This window comes from Manacus vitellinus, unplaced genomic scaffold, assembly GCF_001715985.3.
Source record: "Manacus vitellinus isolate BGI_N305 unplaced genomic scaffold, ASM171598v3 scaffold_39_pilon, whole genome shotgun sequence".
In the NCBI taxonomy this organism is placed as follows: Eukaryota; Metazoa; Chordata; class Aves; order Passeriformes; family Pipridae; genus Manacus; species Manacus vitellinus.
This window is the reverse complement of record NW_021940534.1, coordinates 7163487-7185098: the sequence shown is the minus strand read 5'-3', so window position 1 is coordinate 7185098 and position 21612 is coordinate 7163487. Positions and strand designations below refer to the sequence as shown.

General features: G+C 42.7%; 1 protein-coding gene across 2 annotated transcripts in view; it reads left to right on the top strand.

The window, feature by feature from the left end:
- The first annotated feature begins 563 nt into the window (after positions 1 to 563).
- Positions 564 to 21612, top strand: part of RREB1 (ras responsive element binding protein 1) — a 79303-nt gene continuing 58254 nt past the window's right edge. Inside the window, exons 1-5 of one of the 2 annotated variants that reach the window (XM_018077643.2) lie at positions 564 to 925; positions 12157 to 12276; positions 13617 to 13819; positions 18357 to 18446; positions 19799 to 19962. In XM_018077643.2, the coding sequence (XP_017933132.1) occupies positions 895 to 925; positions 12157 to 12276; positions 13617 to 13819; positions 18357 to 18446; positions 19799 to 19962 (608 nt within the window). In that variant the 5' untranslated portion in view covers positions 564 to 894. The remainder of the gene's footprint in view (positions 926 to 12156; positions 12277 to 13616; positions 13820 to 18356; positions 18447 to 19798; positions 19963 to 21612) is intronic. The other variant, XM_008934487.4, reaches the window with a different exon arrangement.

The window sequence follows — 21612 nt, the reverse complement described above, 5'->3', positions numbered from 1 at the left end:
AAATGTTAATTTGGAAGCATCACTCCTCAAAAGAAGTGTGACTTTCAGTATCGTGGGTCTGATTATGATGTTTCAGTGTTGCTTCACTATGTGCACCTATGTGAAAGTGATGAGTTAAGTTTCCACTGGCTGTCCTACTGCGGAAATTGAGGTGGATGCAAGTGGGCAAACAGGCCACTTGATCAACTTTTTTGTTGTCATCATTCATTTTTCTCTACTTGCAACTACTACTTTACCCAGAACTGGGTTTGGACCTATGCATAGATCATACTAATTTGTTTCACGCTAATATTTTGGTTTATTATATGTCAACATATGGGAGTCAGCAGAAGGAAATGAATTTACCTTTTCATATGTGAATTGTTTCAAGAATTGTCTGTGTCATCTGCTTGATGGCAATGTGTGAAGCACTAGCAGTGGAATTGGTTTTTTGGAAGAAGAGGGTGGTTTTGGACTAGCAGCAGACGTTTTTGGCTGGAGGAATAGCAACTTGAAACTTCACTTGCTGAAGAAACCTGTTCACAATTTTGTCTGTTTTTTTTTTTTTTTCCCAGCGTTCCTGAAATAAACTTCCTGCAATTCTTTGCAGTGTGCAGGTGTCCAGACTCCCCTTTACTCATGGTCGCCTGTGAAACCCGTCAGGCTACTGAAGGCTGTACCTAAAATTCTGCTGGCAGTGCAGCACACAGCAGTGGCCTTGAGATAGTTACGGTGGACACCTTGTGCAGCTACAGGCTGTAGCATCCCCTCGTAGTCCGAACAACTGAGTATTGCGGTCCAGGAGTCTACACGTGTGGAGGACTGCCTGGAATAGAAAAAGGAAAGCTGCAGAGATTGTAAGCTGCTGCTTGATCCGTGTGGCTGTTGTGCCGAGGAGCATCAAAACATTGCTGGATGGATCCGACAGCTCGTTGCAAAGTAGAGGGTCAGTCTCGTTGGTTATTTGCAGTTATTAACCTTAGTGGATTTTAAATTTTTTTGTTTCCTTTGTTTTTATATTTTTCTCTGTACGTGTAAGAGGATTGTGGCCTTGCAACCAGAATGCTCATGTTCAGGAAACTTAAGGCTGTTCCTACTGAAGGGCTTTGAAGATCAGCAGGCATTTCCTCCAGGGTTTACAGCATTGTTGGAGGAAACAGTCACTGCAGAAGTCTTCAGGCCTATCCCCCCGACTCTGGTCATTCCTTACCTCACCAGCACGTGGATTATGCTGTTTGCAGACTGTCTAAGCTGCACGATGACCTCCGTGGATTCCTCATGAGCTTTTACAAGGCCAGGCCAGTGTACTTTGTAAAATCCTTTAGATATGCCTGCTAGGCCTTTAAAGTCCCAGAGCAAAAGCTATACTGCAAGGAACTTGGAAGGTTAGCAGCTGGATATGGTTGTGGATGAAGGGGGACTTGTGTGTGTGTGTGTGTGTGTGTGTGTGTGTGACTATGCAGTTCTTGTTTTGAAAATACATGTTTTTTTTCAGGTCAGATAGAGATATATTGTTTCTGAAAAGGCTTCTTGTACTCTCTGACAAAGCTGAGGGACTTCTGAATACCATAAGAAATTGTTGAACAGGATCCCTGTGCCCTTTTTTTGCATGCGTGTTGCAGTCTATGAAAATTAACAGATGCTGTTTCACTTTGTCAGTGTGCTGGAAGCACCTCCCCCAGGTTAGTTTCCCTGTGTGTACTTCAGAATAGAAAGCAATCTCTGCTGAAGAGTGCCATTGGCAGGTAGCACTGCTATTTAAAATTTTCTTAGTGGCTTTCCTGTGCGGATCTCAACTTGGAGAGGCTTGCCAGCACTGTCTATTGCTGTAATTAATTTACTTAACTAAACCAAGAAAGAAACTTTGTATTTCAGAATTCAGAGCTCTGCAAACAACCCCAAAGGCTATTGGCCCAGCTGCTATAAGCCAGTGGGTGTGCTCACAAAACTGTGGCAACTTGTTCACAGTGGTGGGAGAGAGATGTTTTTCTGAAGGCTGGCTTTCTCCTTCACCTAGAGGAAGCAATAAACCTCAATTTGAGTGATCTGTGGTACTCTAGCATCTGTGGCAAATATATATCTAAAACAACTCCACATAAAATTAAAAAAACTAGTTTGTATCTTTTAACTCTGGTTCACAATAACAGGAGAATGGCAACTGATGGTTGTCTATGCTTAGTATCTCGTAGAGATTATGTAGATGGTATGTATCTGTTTCTGGTCCTTAGCAGACTGTAGGAGGTGGTTGACCTGAGAACTCTTTGTGCATTGTACAGTGCAGGACAGATGTTGCTTTGGCTTGTGGGTCTCCAGAGAGTTTTCCTGGTGTGGAGATAAAAGCTAGGAAGGAGCACTACTAGTTGTCTTGCTCATATAAAAGCTGTGTGGCCGCTTGGGATACTGCAGTCGGAGGCTGACATTACAAGTGCCTCCCAGGGTAGATGGGAGAGCAAGGACTGTTCAGCATGCTTCTGAGTCCCTTTGCTTCAGCACACCTCTCTCCTCCCTATGGCATGTGGTTTCGCTTCTGAAAATTTCAAGCTAAAACCTCCTAATTTAAAAACCTATTTTGGGGATGAGGGGGAGGTAGGAATATGATGTGCGTTTCTAAACTTTTTAAATTATCTTGATTATATATTTTTTTTTGTTGTCGCTTGGAGAATGTGATAGGGGAAATAGTTCCTGTGCTGACCAGAAACAGAAGACAGGAAGATAATGATGTTAACAAGGTGGGGGAGAAAAGGAGGTGTTTGTTTAGAAAAAGCCTAGTCACTAAAGCCTGTGGGGCAGAGGAACCCTGCTGATAACACAGATGAAACAGTCTGCCTCTTTCCTAACTTTAGAGGAGTGGAGCTTTGTAATAAATGGCTGCCATGTGGCAGCTGTCTCCCAGCTTCGTGAGCCTGGCAGTAGTTAATCCTGTCAGCAAGTTATGCTCCCTGGAAAAGAGCAGTGAGAAGAGCCACAAACTCTTGAATCATTCTCTCTTCAAAATAGTTTCATGTTGAATCTCTTTCTGATTAAAATGAGTTTGGTAATTTGGTGGAGGTTCCCATCTTTAAGTAGCATTAAAGTGCAGCTATGTTGGCTTTTAAGTAAAATGTTAAAAACGTGCTGAGATGTTGCAATTCTTTTCTCTCTTTAAAAAAACCAATTAAGTTTTGGAAGGTATATTTTCCAGAATAAAAAATATGCTGTGTACAGAAGGGGCACTCTTTGTTGCTGTCCCCACGTGTTAAGAAATTACAGGTTGAGCACCTGAGATCACGATTATCCTTGAAAGCTTGAGGCTTTAAAATTAATGTGTTCACCTCAGTTTACTTTTTGTATTTTGCTGAGCCGAGCACGTAATGTCTCTATCCTTCTTCTGCAACCCAGAAAACTAGAATTTTGACTTAAAAATGTTGAGATTGTTGTGCAGTAATATAGCAGCATCAGATTTTACAGGCTCGTGATAAAATCATGATGGTTAACAATACTACTACAAGGAAATGGGGTTAAATCCCTGTAATTTCTACTTTTTCTTTTCTCATTTTACTGTGTTATCTCGTGAGGTGTAAAATGTTTTGACATGCTACCCGGTATGGTGCTCCAAGCAGAGAGTGTGCTGGCATCTCCTGCAAAGACAGTGTGGTTGGACTGCAAAGGATGAGTTGGGGGCTCTGCAGTAAGTGAACTGATGCTCTCTTCCTTGGTCTTGCTTGTGTAAGGATGTTTGCTAGCATATGGATGCACTTACAGCAGTGAAATGCCATGTGGGACATAGCTACTCCAAAAGGAGTCTTTTCCTGGTTTAGCTTACCCTATTTGCAGAATGTTTTTTGTAAGATTACCTGTGCATTCAATCCCTTTTATGAAGCTCTCTTTAAATCCTCATCTTGGAGGAAGAGGATTGCAACCAGAGCACTGCACAAGAAGCATGGCACTAGCACAGGACATTTTCTGTATCTTCCTCAGCATGATTCATCCTGCCTCTCTAATCCCTGTTGAACCTGTCCTGCGCACATGCAGCTCTGGCTACGTGTGAAGAGCAAGTGTGAGGGGGTGAAATATATGTTTGTTTCTTCCTCCAGAGACTTGCTTTAAACCTTCACCTCAAGTCCTGAGTCCGATGCTGCCCTTGGCTGAGCTGCTGGCTGTCAGGATGAGGGACAGAGACTGGGATGGGGACTGGCCCTCCCTCCTCCCCCTCTCCCTCCCCAACAGCTGCAGGCACCAATTGCCAGGGAGCAGCCCTGACCGCATGGTTTCGTGGCTTTTCTTCCTCTTGTTACTAATGTGCCTTCTCGTTTCCGTGATGATGCTCAGAGGAACAACCGGACAGATTGTCTCCTCTGGGGGTGGGTGCCCGGGCATCTGCACAGCCGGTTGGTATGGCACAGGAGCCCCTGTTTTTTCGGTGGCACCAGGGGCTATTGATGGCAGGCTGGGGCTGTGCTGCTGCTGCTGCACAGATGCTTGCTCTTGGCCCACCTTAAAAGGACAAGATATCCCGTGGTTTAGACTGTCCATATATTGTTGGGGATGTCAGCATCTCCGTCACAGCTACCCAGCTGAGCCCAGTGTCCTGCTTTGCCTGCCCTGCGTGCCTGCAGCCTCTCCTTAGTCAGAGCCGAGGGGTGCTGGAACTTGGACTGTTTGAAGAGGAGGTTGCTTTTCTTCTCTGTTACTCAGAAATGTTTTCCATCTGGCTCTCCCTAATGCAATGCATCTAGTTCACCCCTTGTGCTCTTGGACAAGTTTCTCATTCTCTCAGCACAGTGCTTGCTTAGCAATGTAAGTGATGGGACATCAAACTATAGCTCCCCCTTCGCTCCCCTCCAGGGATTTAAATTAACAGGGTTTGTCAGGACAAAGCAAAAATGAAAAAAAAAAAAACCAAAAACATTAAACCCAACAAAACCCAAGCAACAAACCCACAAGGTTACATTTTGATTGTTTCCTCATTTTGCATCCCTCATCCCCTCTTGCTTGTCTCAGATGGCGGCAGCAGCAGATGAGGTTTGTGCCCTGAGGCCATGCTGCCCCAGGATTGCTGGGGCTCCCCTCGGGCAGGTGCATCTTCCTTTCCTCGGCCTGTTTGGCAGGGAGACACTTGTGATGGGGTTGCCCACTGGTCCTCATTTTGGCTTCCCCCTGCCCCTCGGTTCTCTTGCCCTTTCCTCAGCTCCTTCGGGGCCATGTGGGCAGTGGTGGTTTTGGCAGGCAGTGTGACACCACCTGCCTGACCTGTTCCTGCTTTTGCAAGATACCTCCCTCCTACCTGCTGAGGGAAAGTGCATTCAGGGCCCACTCCCTTCAGTCTCTGACTGTGCTCTGGACTCCCACCCTCTCCCACACTATGTCCCAAGGCCATCCCCTTGCCCAGTAGGATGTGAGCCAGCCCTGATGCAAGGGAGAGATGCAGTAACTGGAGTGGGGAAGGCTAATTGATGTGGGGAGAGACCCTGGGCCGTTTCCCAAGGAGTGCTGCCCTGCTGCAGCCAGTGCCAGCCCAGGAGAGACTTGAAGGGACTTTCTCGGGTCGCCACTTCATCTAAGGCAAATAAACTGGAGTTAAAGCCAAGAAACACATCGACTTCCTGGAACTCTGTGAGCCGTCCGCACAGCTGTCCCCACTCCCCGAACACATGCAAAGCAGAGCTTATAAGGACAGACAGTATTGCTTTTGTGTCCCTCCTCAGCCAGTGGGGAGGGCGCAGGGGAGGGGATGGGCTGGGTAAAGCCCAAGGCGTGCCTTGTTCCGTGTTCCCCCTGCATCGCTGTGGTTCCCAGTGACTGAGGGAAGCCAGGCTCCCTTCCCACTGGCATCCTGACAGCTGTGCAGGCAGGCAGGGATGAGAATGGAGTGGTGTTTGCAGTTGTCTATGTGGGAAGGAGTGGAGGGATGTCTGCTGACAGCCACTTGTTTTACTCTGATGTTGCCCTGACTTTATTTTTGTGCCTAAAAGTGGTGCTTGTGATCCCAGGTTTGTTAAGCTGTCTTCAAATTTCAGTATCCTTTTTGCTTGAACAAACTCTTGAAAGTGACTGCAGTGTGGTGACAAAGACTTCTGGAGGGCCAGGTGCTCACCAACCAGCTGATATGGACAGTGAAGATGAGGAACAGCTCATAGATATGTCTTTGGTCAGGGGGAAGGAGTGCTAAGGTGTTAGAAAAGTCTCAAAATTCATCAGCAACTGTTGATCCTAAATACAGCCACAGGTTATTGCAGTTACTGCTGTGCATTTTGTGTGGTGCTACCATCCCTGAAAATGGCAGTGCTGGTCGGGAACTTGGTGCAGACTTGGATCAAACCCTCTGAGGTGTTTACCAAATGTGCTGTGCTTTCCTGTTGAGAGCCAGGGGTCCATCGGGTTTTACTTTCGGTCTCAGTGCCAAGCAGCTTGTGCCTTGGTTCTCTTTTCTAGCCTAGCAAGACCACAAGCTCCCACATGAGGGCTGTTCCCACGGCACTCAGCACTTGCAAAAGGGGCAGATGTGGGTTCCCTGTTCAAGTTAGCAAATGGAGTGCAGGGCCAAGAAGATAGGCATGAATGCATTTTGTATTAAGGCTGCGTCGTACCTCCGTGCATTGCTGTGAACTAGTTGGACTGTATGGGCAAATTTCATCCCTGTTTTGCCGTGCAGTGTCTCACTGCTATATTAGTACAGCTTCCTTGTTTTCAGTGCGTTGCATCAATGTAATGCCAGAGTATCCTGGTGATTCAGAGTTGTCATTCACTTCAGGCATTAACTAAGTTAAAATTCTGATGTGCTTGATGGAGAGAAGGTTTTGATCATCTGAGCCAAAATCCTGAGGAGCCCTACTGGTCCGTAAGTCACCAGAAAGTGATTTTCAAAAGCTACATAAAAAGCAAATGCACACGTGTATCACATCATGCTTGCAAGATGATAAAACAGGAGGAGTAAATATGTTTGAGTATTTAAAATCTAACCTAACTGTTAGGTCTTGTCACAGGAGAATACAAAATAATCTGGAATATGGGGGTCATCTTGTTCTTGTTTGGTACTTCTTCCTCTGCCTCGTTCCCACACCAGAAGGTGGTCCCTAGCTCAGTTTTAAGGCATGGCCATGTTTATTCGATGTCTGGGTGTATCTGTCTGTATACAAGTTCGGTAAGAAAAGGCATAATGGATGTTGTAGACTCATGGGGTTATTTTAGGAGCATGCACTAACACATGTAAAACAATTGTATCGCTAATAGTCAGATAGTTCATAGAAAGAGGACCAGTCCATCTTCTGGTGCTCAGAGAGTACCCTTCAAGAGATGTTACTCCTTTTGGTTGTTGTCTTTTAGGGGTTTGGTTGGTTTTGTTTTACCCTACAGGAAAATGTTACTTACAGGTACAAGTTTAAAACCTTTGGGGTAACATTCTTAGTTTTTTAGCTGATGGTAAATGAAAGAGCAGCCAGTAGATACTTCCATGCCACTGTGTTTCTCTGCTTGTGTTCCTTTCCCTCTAGGCTGCTCTGTACTGCGCTCCAGCAGTGGTCACAGTGAGGCGATGCTCTCAGTAAATTCTCTACCACTGGGGTGCCCAGTCAGCACCAATACTTCAGTAGCAAAGGCAGAGTTTGGTTTTCCTTTGCCTTGAGGCAGTGCCTTGAATAGCGTTAATCTTTTTTTCTTCCCAGACAATGGCTTTTCACCCTCTTTCCTTCCTGCCAGCTCTGATGCAAAATCGTGTTCAAAAAGTAGTGCGGGTGATAGTGCACATCTCTTTTGGGGTGGGAGCAACCATTTGTGCTTGGGATTGTTGCCATGTGCTCTGGGAGCAAAATTTGCTCTTCTGTGTAGAAGCTTAGCAGGAGACCAGTGCATCAGAAACAGTTTGTAGTGTGGTGTAGTGATTCTTAGGTATTATAATCTCAAGGGTAAACGGTAAATGGTAAACTTTGTTTATTCAAATGTGATATACCTCTTTGAAGTTCTGTTCTCGTCTAAATTTGTATACTAGCAGGTCTGGCCTTCATTTAAATGATCCTTGGGTTTTTTTCCTGCCACTTAGAAAAAAAAAAAACAACAGTGGGAAAGCCTTGACTAAGCTAATAGTGTTGCAAAGATGGAAATGATGAAGAAGGCTCAGGATTCCTGTTTGGGCCTCATGGGAAAAAGTGGTTTGAAATGCATGTGTGTGGGGGTGTGCATTCCTAAACCTGTCATTTCTTTTCCCTGTTTCTCCTCCCCCACCGTGTTCTGAAAGAGTACTATGGCATGTTTAGTGAAACCAATAAAAGTATTTGGCCGAGAGTGTTAATCTTTCCCTGGCCCAATTAGTACATGGCTTCTACTTAAACGTTAATGTGGATTTTTTTCGGAAGGCAGAACAATGAGCAGCTTTGTGTTACATACCAGGTTTTTCCCCTTCTTGCCTGTATTGTGCATTTCTTCCTATCTATTCTAAAGGGAGAGCTCATGTGCAAAGACAGTGGAGCAATCTGGAGCAGAGACTTGTACCAGCTCCCAGGGGCTGGGACATGCTGCTCTGTGCTTGTGTAGCTGCCTCTCAATGGCAAATCAAGTGACTGTGATTCTGAAGACTCACCATTTCTTCTCCTTTTTTCTTCCTTATCCTGTAGCCTGTGTTCTTCTTTCCACTTCATCTGTGATGCTCTTCACCAGAAGGAGAAGCAGCTGTAACTCTTTGGAGTGGTCTTCAAAACAAAATAACGAACAAATACAAATAAATACACTTAAGCGAAGGGGGAGAAGTAACTGTTGATGGGCTCAGCTTTAACATACACTGGAGTCACACTTTATCCCAAAGGAGGAAATAGGTCTAGCAAGTGTCTTCCTGTACAGACTGAATGGGAAGCAACAAGTTTTTTCCTTTTTTTTTGGTTTTTTTTTTTTTTTTAAACTCTGCTTTCACAGTGACTCTCCCATTAGCTGGTTGTGTGGGGCATCAGAGGTGGGCCTCTGTCAGAAGCAGGAACTAAAGGCCCCTCAAGTCTCACTGTGGAGTAGAAGTTGCCCCAGTTTCGTGTTTTCAACAACATCAGCAAGTGGAGGGAACGTGTTCCTGCAGAAGAGACCGGTCTCTCGGTGTGGCTGTGCAAAGAGGGCTGCTGCATTTTTTGTTTGGTCCTGTGCCCCCTACCATGTGTTAGCGCTCTTGCTTAGTTGCTCACTCTCTTCTTTTCCTCCTTTTCACAGAGGATGAATGTGGCACTGGGGGGTTTCTTCAAAGTAGAAGATGACTTGAATGCCTGTGACCACTTCCCTGTTTCCTAGAGGCTTTGGTCCAGTGTTGAATGCAACCTGAGGCTGTACTGTTTGCCAGCTTATTTCCTGTTTGTCCTTTTTCCTGGAGGTCTTTGTTTTCTTTTGGGGAGAGGGAGGAAGGAGGCTCCAAGCACAACCTCCAAGCAGGGACATGTGGTGTGAGCTGGGAAGGTTTACAGTCCTAAAGTCAGTGTGACATAGGGCATCCATGCTGGTTGTTGCCTATCTGATTCCAAGTTTCATAGATGCTGTGGAAAAAAACCCCAACACTTCCCCATCCTCAGTGATGCATTTTTTAAAGGGGGGGAAACCCAAACCAAAAAAAAAACAAGGCTGCAAGCGAAATCTCTCAGTATGTTCCTGCCTAAAGGCGCTCTGCCATGGGTTTTCCCACAGGAAGGAGTGATTTGGCCCAGTATTCTTATTGTTTCTATATCCTATTGCAAATAGAAAGTCATGCTTCTGAAATTGGTGTGTGCTGCTCATGCAGTTATCTTTGTTTCGGTGGTGCATTTTTGCCACATCCAAGAGAGTGGAAAATACATAAGTAAATAAAAATGTGCAGCAACACATTTCAGTTTCAATATTTACACTGCTTTCAGAATTTTTTTAAGGTGCAGAAAACAGTTTTAAAAACAAGATCTGTGACTTCATATGTTGGTTTGCCTTAGCAGGAAGATATTTAGATTCAGAAATAAAAAAATAACCATTGGTTCATAGAAATTATAAAATGCTGTAGTAGTATAATCCATAGTTTTCCTCCTGAAAAAGGAACAGAGAGCAAGCTGGCAGGTTTTTCTAAACCAGTAAATAGGTTTTTTTAATGTGCATGTATGCCTTCCTCTTCTGCAGGCTCTCTGAGCATTTCCCATTTTCAGTGTTGGTGAAAGCAACACCAGGAATTCCAACTCTAGTTCTCTGGGAAGCTGCTCAACTATCTAAAAGCTACCTTGGCAAACAAGGGAATCTTCACAGTTACACAACAGATTTTTTTCCAGGATGTATCAGTGGTGACAATAATGTCCTAGGTATTAACTGAAAGAGGAATGAATATGTGTATTTTGGAAGGAAAAGTTGTTTTGTTTGTTTGGAGTTTTTCTGAGGACTAAAGCACTTAATTGTTTTAACAGAAATCTCTCCAAATTATTTAAACTGATCCTTATTTTTGGTGGTGCTAAGCAGATACAGCAAGCAACTTTAGATTTAGGCCAGTCTCAAAAACAATTCTGATGTTCATTCTATTCAAAGTTAAGTCAGCTACCACATAAGTGGTTACAAAAAGGAGGGGGGGGGAAATTACTGTGTTGCTCTTGAATGAGATGGACTTTTTTTAAAAAACAAACAAAATAACAGTAAAGTTACAACAGTTAAGGACAAACAAAACAAAGACAAATAAATGGCTCCCATAATTACTGGAGAAAATACAGAAGAATGGGTGCTTGGCCTCACCTTGGAGCAGGAAATCCCTGTGTCAGAGGGACATTAGTATTTTCTTAATAGAAAAGTTCAAAAATTATTAGGGAAAAGCCACCTTGAGTTGTTCAGAATAATATTTTGTCTGTTTTTGAAGATGCAAATTGAAAGCAGTGTTTGTTAAGAGGTTGATGTTATCCTGAGCCTTAAATGCTTGGCTTAGTCAGGTCCTAGGTTTTGTCTCTAGACTGCACTGGCTTGCTATGTCAGATCATCTGTGTGCTGCTACTAAGAAGGTTGGCAGCTAAATGTGGGAAGGTTAAATCCATTGCTTTGTCTGGCATGGTATGAAATGAGGAACTACTTGACACAAGGTGGGCCCTTTCTTTTTGTCTGTCTCTTCTTGGGTGCTCTAAAATGTTAGTAGTTGGGATAATGTAGTGGTTTATTGTTTTCAAATGCTATCCAAACAGCATTTGAAGATGTGTCATGTGACTGATTTGCATGACATCCTTGAGAATGTCTTTTTTTTTAAAGGAAGAGACCCTGTTGAGTTAACCATGATTTGAAGGCAATTGTCTCCGCTCTCTGATAAAAGGAAAACTTGCATTAAGGTTACTTGATGTGATTTGTAAATCTGAGATGATGAAGTGTCCACAGAGTATTTCCTTATATAATGAAATAGATATTTTGCTTGTAAGGTTAAAAAGGTGTATTTTTCCATTAAAAATGTGTCAGTAGTTTTCAGTATTACAAATAACCTTTTCCAGAGGCTATAGCCATGAATGCCATGGGCAGAGAACTCATCTGATTCTTATGTGTTGGTTGTCCCCCATCACCTCTAAAAGTGATGTTTAACTGCCCTGTCATTCTCTAGACAGAACAGGTATCCTTCCTGGAACCCCAACGATAGCATGATAAGTTTGTGGTTTCAGAAAGGGATGTGGAGGAATTCAGTTGGTGCATACAATGGTTGCTTATGTCTTCAACTCATCTGGAAACCTTGGGCAGTGGCTGTGAAGCATGTGTGAAATGGTCCCAGAAACCTCAGTAGTCATGTCACCACTGCTAGAAGGAAGTAGGTGGCCACAGTGAATTCATGTATTGGAGTAAAGGTTAATCTTCCAAGAAGAGAAGAGGGGAGCAGTGCACATATGAAATTGAATTACTTAAATTCTCTAGCTGCAGACTATTCTTCCAACTTCTTAATCAAATGTCACTACTGTCAATGATATGTTAGCTTACTTTCTCCTCCTCCTCCTTTTTTTGCTGACTGAATACTGGGGACAAAGCTGGTAAGGGTTTCCTTTCTTTGTTTGCCCAGGTTTTGCCACTGGCAGAAGCAACAGCATCTCCCAGCTCAATGCCTGGAGTGGGTGCTTGGCTGTGCTGGGAACTGTTTACACGCTTCTGTCACTGGGTCTATGTACCAGTCAGGGGAACCCTCAAACTAGAGGGCTGTAGTCTTATTTTGCTAAAATGGCATCCAGAAAAACTTATGCCTTTTCTTTTTTTCCCTTCTCCCTCACGTAGTGCTAGAGGGTGCTGCTGAAGAAGAGGCTGAAGAGCCAGACGCTACTACACGTACTACACTAAGTGAGGAGACCAGCAACCAAGAAGAGAGCCACAGTCAGTCGGGGGATAAAGATGAAGGTAACTGGTTCTACTAGCTCTGTGACTCTGTAAATTAGGGCATTGATTAAGAATGTGGAAACATTTCTTACCCATCCATACACCTTACCTGTGTGAAGAGTATAAGACACATTGAGCAGAAGCACTGGTGCATATGTTTCTTTCTCCATCCCTAACTTTTATCTATCTGAAAAGTATAAAATAGATTGAACAGAAGCATGGGCGCATAAATACTTGACTACCACTGCAGGCTTCCAAACTAAGATTTTCTTGGCTCCCAGTAACTTGGCACCACATAACTTAGCCTCAGAAAAACCACCTGTTTATAATCCTCAAACTTATGTTCCAAAGACAGTATTATGCAGAGATCAAATGTTCACAGACAAACGTGTTCCTCCTTGTTCACCTTCACATACTCTTCTGTTACAGTGACTTTCTCACAACACACATTAAAATTCTGTGCTTTCCACCAGAGGTGACAGAGCACTAAGTTTGCAGTAGATTTTCTTTTTAGGAAAAGGAGTGTTTAATTTGAAAGCATTTTCCTTTTCAAATTCTTAAAGAGCAAAGTGAAAGGCCTTGCCTGTGTGTTTGACACATCTGTACTTTGAGAAAGCAGAGATGAGATTTTAGGTTTGTTTTGAATTTGGTGTCTGAGATAGGAGCATCCATGCTACATACAGTATGAGATGGACTACTCTGAATCTCAACAGCTTTAACTGTGACATTAGTCATGGATGTAACACATATGCTCCATGACTTGTGTGGCTTGGTAGACCAAAAGAGAGAAAAAAATTACATAGATGCCAGCTGTGGCAGTAAAGAGGCTACAGGGGGCATATGGGGTTTTGTTTTGGTTGGATTTTTGCTAAGTTATCTTATTCCATATACAGAGCTGGCTTAAACTATGCTACACACTTACTGATGCCTTAATTGTGCAGTTCTGCTCAAAACACGTGCTTGCTTGAATGATTGTGCTTGCCAGAGCGTGCATTCATCAGTACTGCTCTACTAGTTCATGGTGATCACAAGGTACCACAAATGATACCATTTTACAGCAAGAGAGTGTGAAGTAAATCACTATAGGGAGAGTGTGAAGTTAATCACTATAAACTCCATAGAGAATTAAGGTTGAAAATTAAGTAATGTGAATGTCCTGTGAGAAGAAATGTACCCCTTGTCTTGTGTATTCTAATATGAGAAACTTGTCCTGTTATAAGAACTCCAGTTATTATGGGCTGCTGCCTGTGATCTATGATGATTCAGCAGAGTGTGATGTGAGTTACAGACAGCTGAAAATACTATGAGTTGGAGTTTTTTTCAACTAAAGAACTAATGTGTGCTTTTGTTTGTAATTCCAGAGAAGCAGCTGGAAAGCTTAAACACCTACAAGGTATCCCCAAGTTCACCAAACAGTTTGGACGGAGCAGACTTGTCCTCCATTGACGCCATGATGTCAGCAGTGATGAATGTGGGGAAGATTGCTGAAAACGGCGGGAACTCTCAAAATGTCAAATCTCCCTCAAAGTCTCCTGCACCAAATCGAATTGGCAGGAGGAACCAGGTGTGTAAACCCAAATGCAGGGAGGGCGAAGGGGAGACAAGCAGCTGCATGGGAAATGAGAAGATGTAATTATGTTTCTTTGATTATTTTGCCTTTTTTTCCCTCAGTTGATCTTTCTTGCCTCTGCCATTGTTTCTCTGTGTATGTTTTCTGGTATCTCTCTAGAACATAACTTAGAAAACTGATAATCAGAGGGATCCACTTACTTGCATTCACACATAAAAAATTGAGCACGAGCTCCAGTGTCATACTGGTCTAGCAGATGCCCCTAGCAGTAACAGAGTCACCTAAGAATTGCCATTTCAGTCCCACTGTATCCTTTCTCCAGGCTCTTTCATTTGCATAACCTGTTGGGGGACCAGCTCAATTCATGAAACTAGGAGAAAAGAATGACCTCAGAGAAGAGCAGAGCAGTCTGCCAAGAGGCTTGGCTCAGCCATCATGTGGGACCCCTCATGAGGTGTGCAGCTGTCCCTCGGGAAGATACAAGTGATTTAAGGTTAAAGGTGGTGCTAGAACAAAACGTCCATCAAGATAAGCAGTTTACATGTGTAGTGTAAGGTGCCTTTTCTTCTTTGTTAATAAAACCATGAAGAGCTATTGCAGAATGCTTTATATGAATTTTGCAGAGCAAATATATTTAGCTTTTATCAGTTTTTTTCCATTTACCAGTTGATGGCACCAGTTGATAACAATATTGATCTAAACAAGTGAAAGGAGAGAGTTGTATCAGTTAAAGCTGTGGTTATTTATATTCATGTTTTTCTTCTTCTGGGCCAAGCTCTACCAAGGAAGGTGCTGCAGAATATCAAAAAATACCCCAAAACTCTGTGTCCATTTGACTTTAGAGCTTACGGTGAAACATGGAGACTTAGTAAATGAATCAAGATGTAACAGGGACCAGAAAGGTTGAGAGGCATGACTCATGTGATGTTCCTATAGTAGTTTATTAATAGCTTGCCAAATAGCTGCCCAGTTGACAGACTAATGGCTTGTCTTGGATTTTCAGCATGAAAGGAGTTAAAAACCATTAATTGTAAATGGAAATTCTTACATGAAGAGTCTGGGCTGTATACAGACAACCGTGTTTGTGGGATCGTATTGCCTAGCACTTGGCTTTAAAGTTTATTTGCAGTGTCCTCACTTAGGGGCTACCCTGGTTCCTTGATTTCATCGTGTGAAATGAGGCACTGGAGTCCAGACTAGTCTCAGTGGCAGTGCTATTACACAGCTGTCCACCGGTACACCATGTGGTTTGGCTTCAGGGAAGTTTATTAGTGTTGGTGACCTTTATTCCACCTGATAGTTCTGTGGGCATCGAATCAAAGGAAGCTTGAGAGTAAATGTGACAGGATTAAGAAGGATTCTTACAGCATAAAAATAAACAAATAGATTGAAAACATAGTAAATAGCCTATTTGTTTTTAGGCTGAAGGATCGTTAAGGCCAGAGTGGCAAATGGCTACATTACTGAGAAAATACGAGTGAGATGTGAAATATTAAGCAGGTATCAATCTGGTTAGCAACCTCTAATACAGCGAATTTCCACTTTCAGCATAGCAGAATGAAAGCACTGAATTGTTCTAGTGTGTGGTAGCGCACAGATCTCAGATTCTGCTCATAATGTTCCCCTTATTATAACTTCAAGGATAATAACAGTTAGCTAGTTTTCTGGGTCTGACTGCTGTTTCCCATGAGTTGGCAGTGAAACATTCTGCCCTGAACCTTTGTCCCAAAGTCTGTGGTTCTCTTTATAATGCTGACTTTATCATGGCTGTCGTCTACCCATAGTCTAATAAACGTGTTCTCAAATCAACCTGCATCCATTTTAATTTCTTATTTGCTTTGCTCTTGAAGAAAATAAAAAGTGTGACAGAGGTAGTTTTTTGAGCTGGAGAAAAACAAATGGACCTAATGCACAACTGCAAAAGCATTCCCCTTCACTTGAATGCAGAGCAGTTGTGCCAGGTTGACTTACTAAAGAGAGAGTAGCTAACAAATGAGCTGTTAATTTTATCTGTCAGTTTAGGAACTGTGTTCTCACAAAACCAGCTCTGGCGGGGTAACTGAGTGCTATGTTTCAAATTTGTGAATGAGGGTGCTTTTACAGTAGGGATGCTAATGTTTTTTGATCTGGATTGGGTCAGTCAACAGCATTCCTTTTGTAGATACCCTGGATTTGCTTGAGCTGTGTTATGGTATGCAGAATGTACCCTGTCTGACCACTGGAGAAAGTTTGGGTTTTAGTTAATAATAAACCCCAGATTCAATACTAATCAGCTCTGGCTGAGCTATAGTGTGTTTCTGATCTTTGCTTCAAGGTGAACCAGTAATTACTCTATCTTCTGTTAATTTGCTGATTCAAAGAGAAGGCAGTCTGGAAAGCTTAAACAGACTTTGAAACAATCAAGTGCATCATGTAGAACTGCAGCACTCATTTAAAGAGGAGGGGGACAAAAAACAGTAGTGGGTTGATAATTTCCCAGAAATACCCTGGGGATTAAACACCATCTAAACTGTCAGCACAGCTGCAGGGATTTTCCTTACGGCACAGTGTGCTTGTTCTCTGTCCTGAGCCAGCTTTAACACGGTTGCAGTATATTTGGAGCTGAACATTACTCCATGCACAGGTTGCTGAAGTAGGATGGAATGAATATTTGTGAATTACGTGTTTGTATATAAAAATGGGGGAGGGGCACTGGGATAACGCACTTCAATTTTCTTTGGGTGTTCAGACTTCATAGTGGCAGCATTCTTTTGTTTTCTTTCTAATGTTTTGCAAGTGCTAGTACGTTAGGCCGTGGCCTATATGTGTGGCCTACAGTGGGATGTAGAGCCCTGAAATACGGTTAGAAAAACGTGTACAAGCAAAAGAGTAGAGAGGGGTGAGAGAACATAATTGTTGCAGTCCCAATCCTTTTAGAAGTGAAGTCACAAATTTTGTTTACTTTGGACAAAATGGGAAAACAACTCTTCATCCGTGTCCGCAGGTCACTGAAGTTAATAGAAAATCATCATGACCCTGTGTTTGAAAACACAGTGTAATATTATAAAAGGGGGCTCTCTAGAGTGGTTCCCCAAATCGTGTAGGAGGTGATACTGCTTTATTGAGACATAAAAAGAACTTTCTCTAACACTGTGTCAGCATCTTCCCTCCTAACATGGCAAAGAATTTGTCAGAGAGACTTGTGTTAGTCATTCTCAATGTTCTTCATGAATGCTTGTGTCTGACAACCTTCTGAGTTGATGACCTTTGGGATGGCATTGAGGGAAGAGAATTGCACGGAGAGAGAAAATGCATAGACATAGTCATACCTACCAACTTCCTCCCAGCTGAAGAGTTACTGAGGATGAGTTCTTCTTTTTACTTGTTTTCATGCTTTTACTAATGATACTTACAATATCCAGCAAAGAACTTCATTAGGAAATGTCATTTTGGCAGAAATATTTTCCTATTGGTCATGCAGAGATGGTTTTTGTACTGTTGGCATTAGAAGTGTAGGTAACAAGCAGTGGATCTGTGTGGTGAAGATTTGCATAGGTTTAATTTTCAGTGCTAGACCATTTTCTTTTTAATGTACAGGCGTTGGTGCAGAAGCCACACCTGGGCTTCTTAGTGAGGCAGTGAAAATAACCTTTACATCATCCGGTATCCATCCTTGTGGACAAATTCAGGCAAACACCTTTGGTTCCTGCAAGAGTGCCATTTCATCCTTGACTGAAAGAGTGGTGCCTTTGCTCAGTGTCCCAAGGGTATACTTGAATCAGGTTGAGCTCTCTGGTCGGCTTCATTGTTTGTAGTCATGGTTTGACCATGGTTACTCCTGATTCTCACCTGGGTGGAGAATAACCGGGTTCATAATGTGATCTTTTAGAGTCACGTACACTCCTGCATTGTCACCTCTTTCTCAGTATGATCTCATCAGATCTTGCAAGCTTCAGAAGGGTTGGGCCTGGCCAGTGTGCCTGAATGGGATGCTTCCAGGAGAAACACAGGATACTAAAGGAAATGGTGCTGATGATTCAGTAAATGCGGCTCTTCCTTCTGAGTCAGCCATGGAACAGAACATACAGCCCCTAGAAAAGTGCACCAGGACAGTGCTTTGCCACAAGTTGGGGTGGAAAATCTGAAGTTCTGACAACTTGGCTGTTAAAAATCTTTTGGGAAGATTGATGACGTTTTCCCACATATTCTGGTGGTGTTCCAGGAGTTATTTTCTGCTCACCTAAATTCCTCCTGGCACTTTGAGCTCGTCACAATAATTGCCTTCACATCCTGTCCTAAACTGGTACTGATATGTGTCCATGTGCTGTTAAAACAGCTGCTGTACTTCTGTGGTAATTGAAATGGCCCCTAATTATAAATTCAGAAAGTTTCTGAAACTTCCTTGAGGAATCTATCAGATGATAAGATACTCCGTTAACAGTGGCCTTTTGTACTTAGGATTGATTATATTTTTCCACCCTCAACAGTAACAGCTTTTGGGTTCTTTTATATTGATATTGCTTCTGATTGTTTTGTTCTGTTTTTTTCACAGGAAACAAAAGAAGAGAAGTCTTCCTATACCTGTCCTCTGTGTGAAAAGATTTGCACTACACAGCACCAGCTAACTATGCACATTCGTCAGGTATGTAGAGTTACCAGCTCTTGATTTCTTACTTTTATTGAATGTCTTGTTTGCCAGGGTGCAGTTTGTACTGGTGAAAAACAATTTCATGTGCAAGTCAGAAATGCTTCCAGTATAACTTTATTCACTTGTTTTACTTCTATTTTAGTCTTCCTTTGCATTTTCTTCAAAAAACCACACCCCACAAACCTAACTCTGAAGTGGGCAATTGTCCTCCCTTCCTTACCCAGCATTCTGCCCCCCCTCCCTCCCCCAGCGGCTCAAACAAGGATGTATGTCCTGTTCTGTGTAGCTTAAGGTGTCCTAAGAATCCGGAAAGCTGCTTCCATCATGCGGCATAAGTCCTGTTTTGTTATTCTGTTTGGGTACAGATCTTTTTACTGGTCATGCAAATTAAGGAGGAGGAAGACACAATTTTTAAATCAACTCGATGTAGAAGAGCCTCTCAGTCCTTCACAGGATATAAGCAATTTTGGGAGGCAGAATTAAGAATATGTTTCCTTAATGGATAATGCACATTTTTGTCAGCTACAGGCCTGTTCTTGCTCCTCCTGAAATATATGCATACTTAATTAGGAGGTTTGGCCTTTTCTCTAACAGAAGGTTCTGCTTAGGATGCTAAGGTGTGGTTGACGACTGTGAGTTCACTAGGTACTTATTACTTCAGTTTTTCCTCCTGTACTGTAACTGTTACTTAAATTTTTTTTTTCTTACTCTTCTGGTGGATTTTTTTCATATGTGAAGAAATCTTAGAGTCTCTGAGTGCAAGTAAGAAAGAGTGGTGCGTATATAGCACTGTAGCTAATGGCCTTAATTTGACCCTGTAATGCATTCTTATGGCCATAGAAGTCTGCATGTGCATTCAGAAGCAGTTTCTGTTTTCTTACTACACAGTTTGAAATCAATACCTTTAAAGAGTATTTGTTTTTAAGTGTCTTTCTTCTGCTGTGAAGTTCATAATTACATCCCCTTTCCTTACCACTCACACAACCCCAAACCACTGCACAGCTTAAAGTATCCCAAGGTACCATTTATCTGATGGGTTGTTGCTGAGTCCCCTTTTGCTGCAGATCCAGCAGAAATGCTGCATGTGACAGGCACTGCAGCCTGTATGAAACAGCTATTTCTGCTCATGCATTAAGGGGTTAAAAATCAGGGGGGGTGGTGTTGGAGTTGAGGTGGGGAGGGCTGGGGAGGAGAGGTATTTACAGGGCACACCTTAATATAAGGTATTGTGCTTTATGGAGTGGCTCTTTAAAGTCGGTTTTGAGATGTTTATAGTTCTTGATGATATTTTACTGGCACTTCAGAAGGGACTTTCAATGAAAAAAAAAAATCATTGCTTTCTCTAGCATAACACTGACACTGGAGGGACAGACCATTCCTGCAGCATCTGTGGAAAGTCTCTGAGCTCAGCGAGCTCCCTTGATCGCCACATGCTGGTGCACTCAGGTGAAAGGCCTTATAAATGTTCAGTATGTGGACAGTCCTTCACCACCAATGGAAACATGCACAGGTGAGTGCTGATCGTGTTCCAGGAGTTTGAAAAGGATTACAGCATAGGTGGCTGGTTTGTTTCCTTGGAGGGAATTTCAGACTGACTAAAGACACTTACCTGGGCAGACGGTGTGAAGTATCGGGGACCTACTATGGCATGGCACACGTACACACTAGGATGCTTAGGTAGAGGAAGGAAGTTAGAACTGAGAGGGGTTTTCTAGCTCTCTTTAAGTATTATCAAGAGTTGTTACAGCTTTTTTTTTTTTTAGTAGTAGTAATATTATTATTATTATGAAAAATGGATTTTTCTCTGGGGGCAAATATATAAAGCCAAGCTGTATAGGAGCTTCTAATTTTGCGGCTTCAGAGTCGTAGATGAAAGTCGTTGTATTAGAACATCTGTGGTGGTGTTGATGTTACGTACTTAGGTATCCATGTGCCATCAGGAAGATGCCTCTTTGGCATATTTGATCTTGTTTTTAAATACATTCATCAATACTTGTTTGCACTGTAAACAACTTATTGCACTATAGATCTGGCAAATTCTCTATAATCCAAGTTTCCGAACATATTTCATGTAGTTTTATTTGTAGGGATGTAGCAATATGTCTACTTGTCAACTGGGGAAACAAAATGTTAAATCACATGTGTGTTCCTTCCCCTCTCTCATCCAGCATTCATTTATTTGCATGGGTGGAACACCTCAGAGCTGATTAAGACTTTGTGGATTCCCACATAGCTTTAGTCCCCATATCAAAGAGTTTACAACCCACAAAGAAACTGCAAGACAAGTAGGGAAAAAGAGTATAGCTTATAAGCAAAATGGCAAGAGTGATGGTTACAGACTGGTTCTGTGTGGGAAGAAAAGAGATCTTGTTTCCTTGATTATTACCAATCATTTTCCAAGCAGTGTGCTATAGGTAGAATGAAAGGGATGATTTTGATGACAATAAGAAAGATAACATAATGTCACACAAAGGAAGCAATAGCTGCTTGCAGCCTTCCCTTTCTGGTATCATTTTGTCCATGTTCAAGATGTAGTGAAAACAGAGGAGAAACAGGAGGGAATGCAGTTTTGTAATTCTGTATTTGTTTAACTTGCAGTTGAGTGGAATTGGGGAGGTTTGGAAAGATAGATATAAAATAAGAAGGGAAAAACACAGGGAGGAGATACTGGCCTTGGGCATTGAATAAATCACACATCTGACTCATCTGACCAGAGGTGGTGTGAGCCACGTGTTTGGCAGACTGGGTCATTACTCTGTGTGCTCTGAGAAGGGCAGGGCTGCTGCTGAGTTGCAGCTGATGCCACTGTCAGTATCGAAGGGTGAGTTCCAGTGGTGGAGCCCTGGGGTGGTCAGTCACTTGTGTCTGGGCTGCTTGCTGAAGGACTGTTTGTGCGGTTTGTTTGGCTTTTTGCTCACTGGGCATCTCCTCATCCTCTTCTGGAGGCAGGAAAGGGAGGCTTCCCCTGAAACTTGACTCCAGGCCTGTGAGAGATAGATGCAGTCACCTTTGCTTCTGGGAGTTTCTCTTAGTGTGCTTTTGCAGCAAACTTGCCAGAATTGCCAGGCTCAGTGACTTGTCCAAAATAAGTAAGTACAGATCAGAACCTTCTGATGAGAAGATTGCTTGGTTTTAAATTTTTCTCTTAACAAGATGTTGC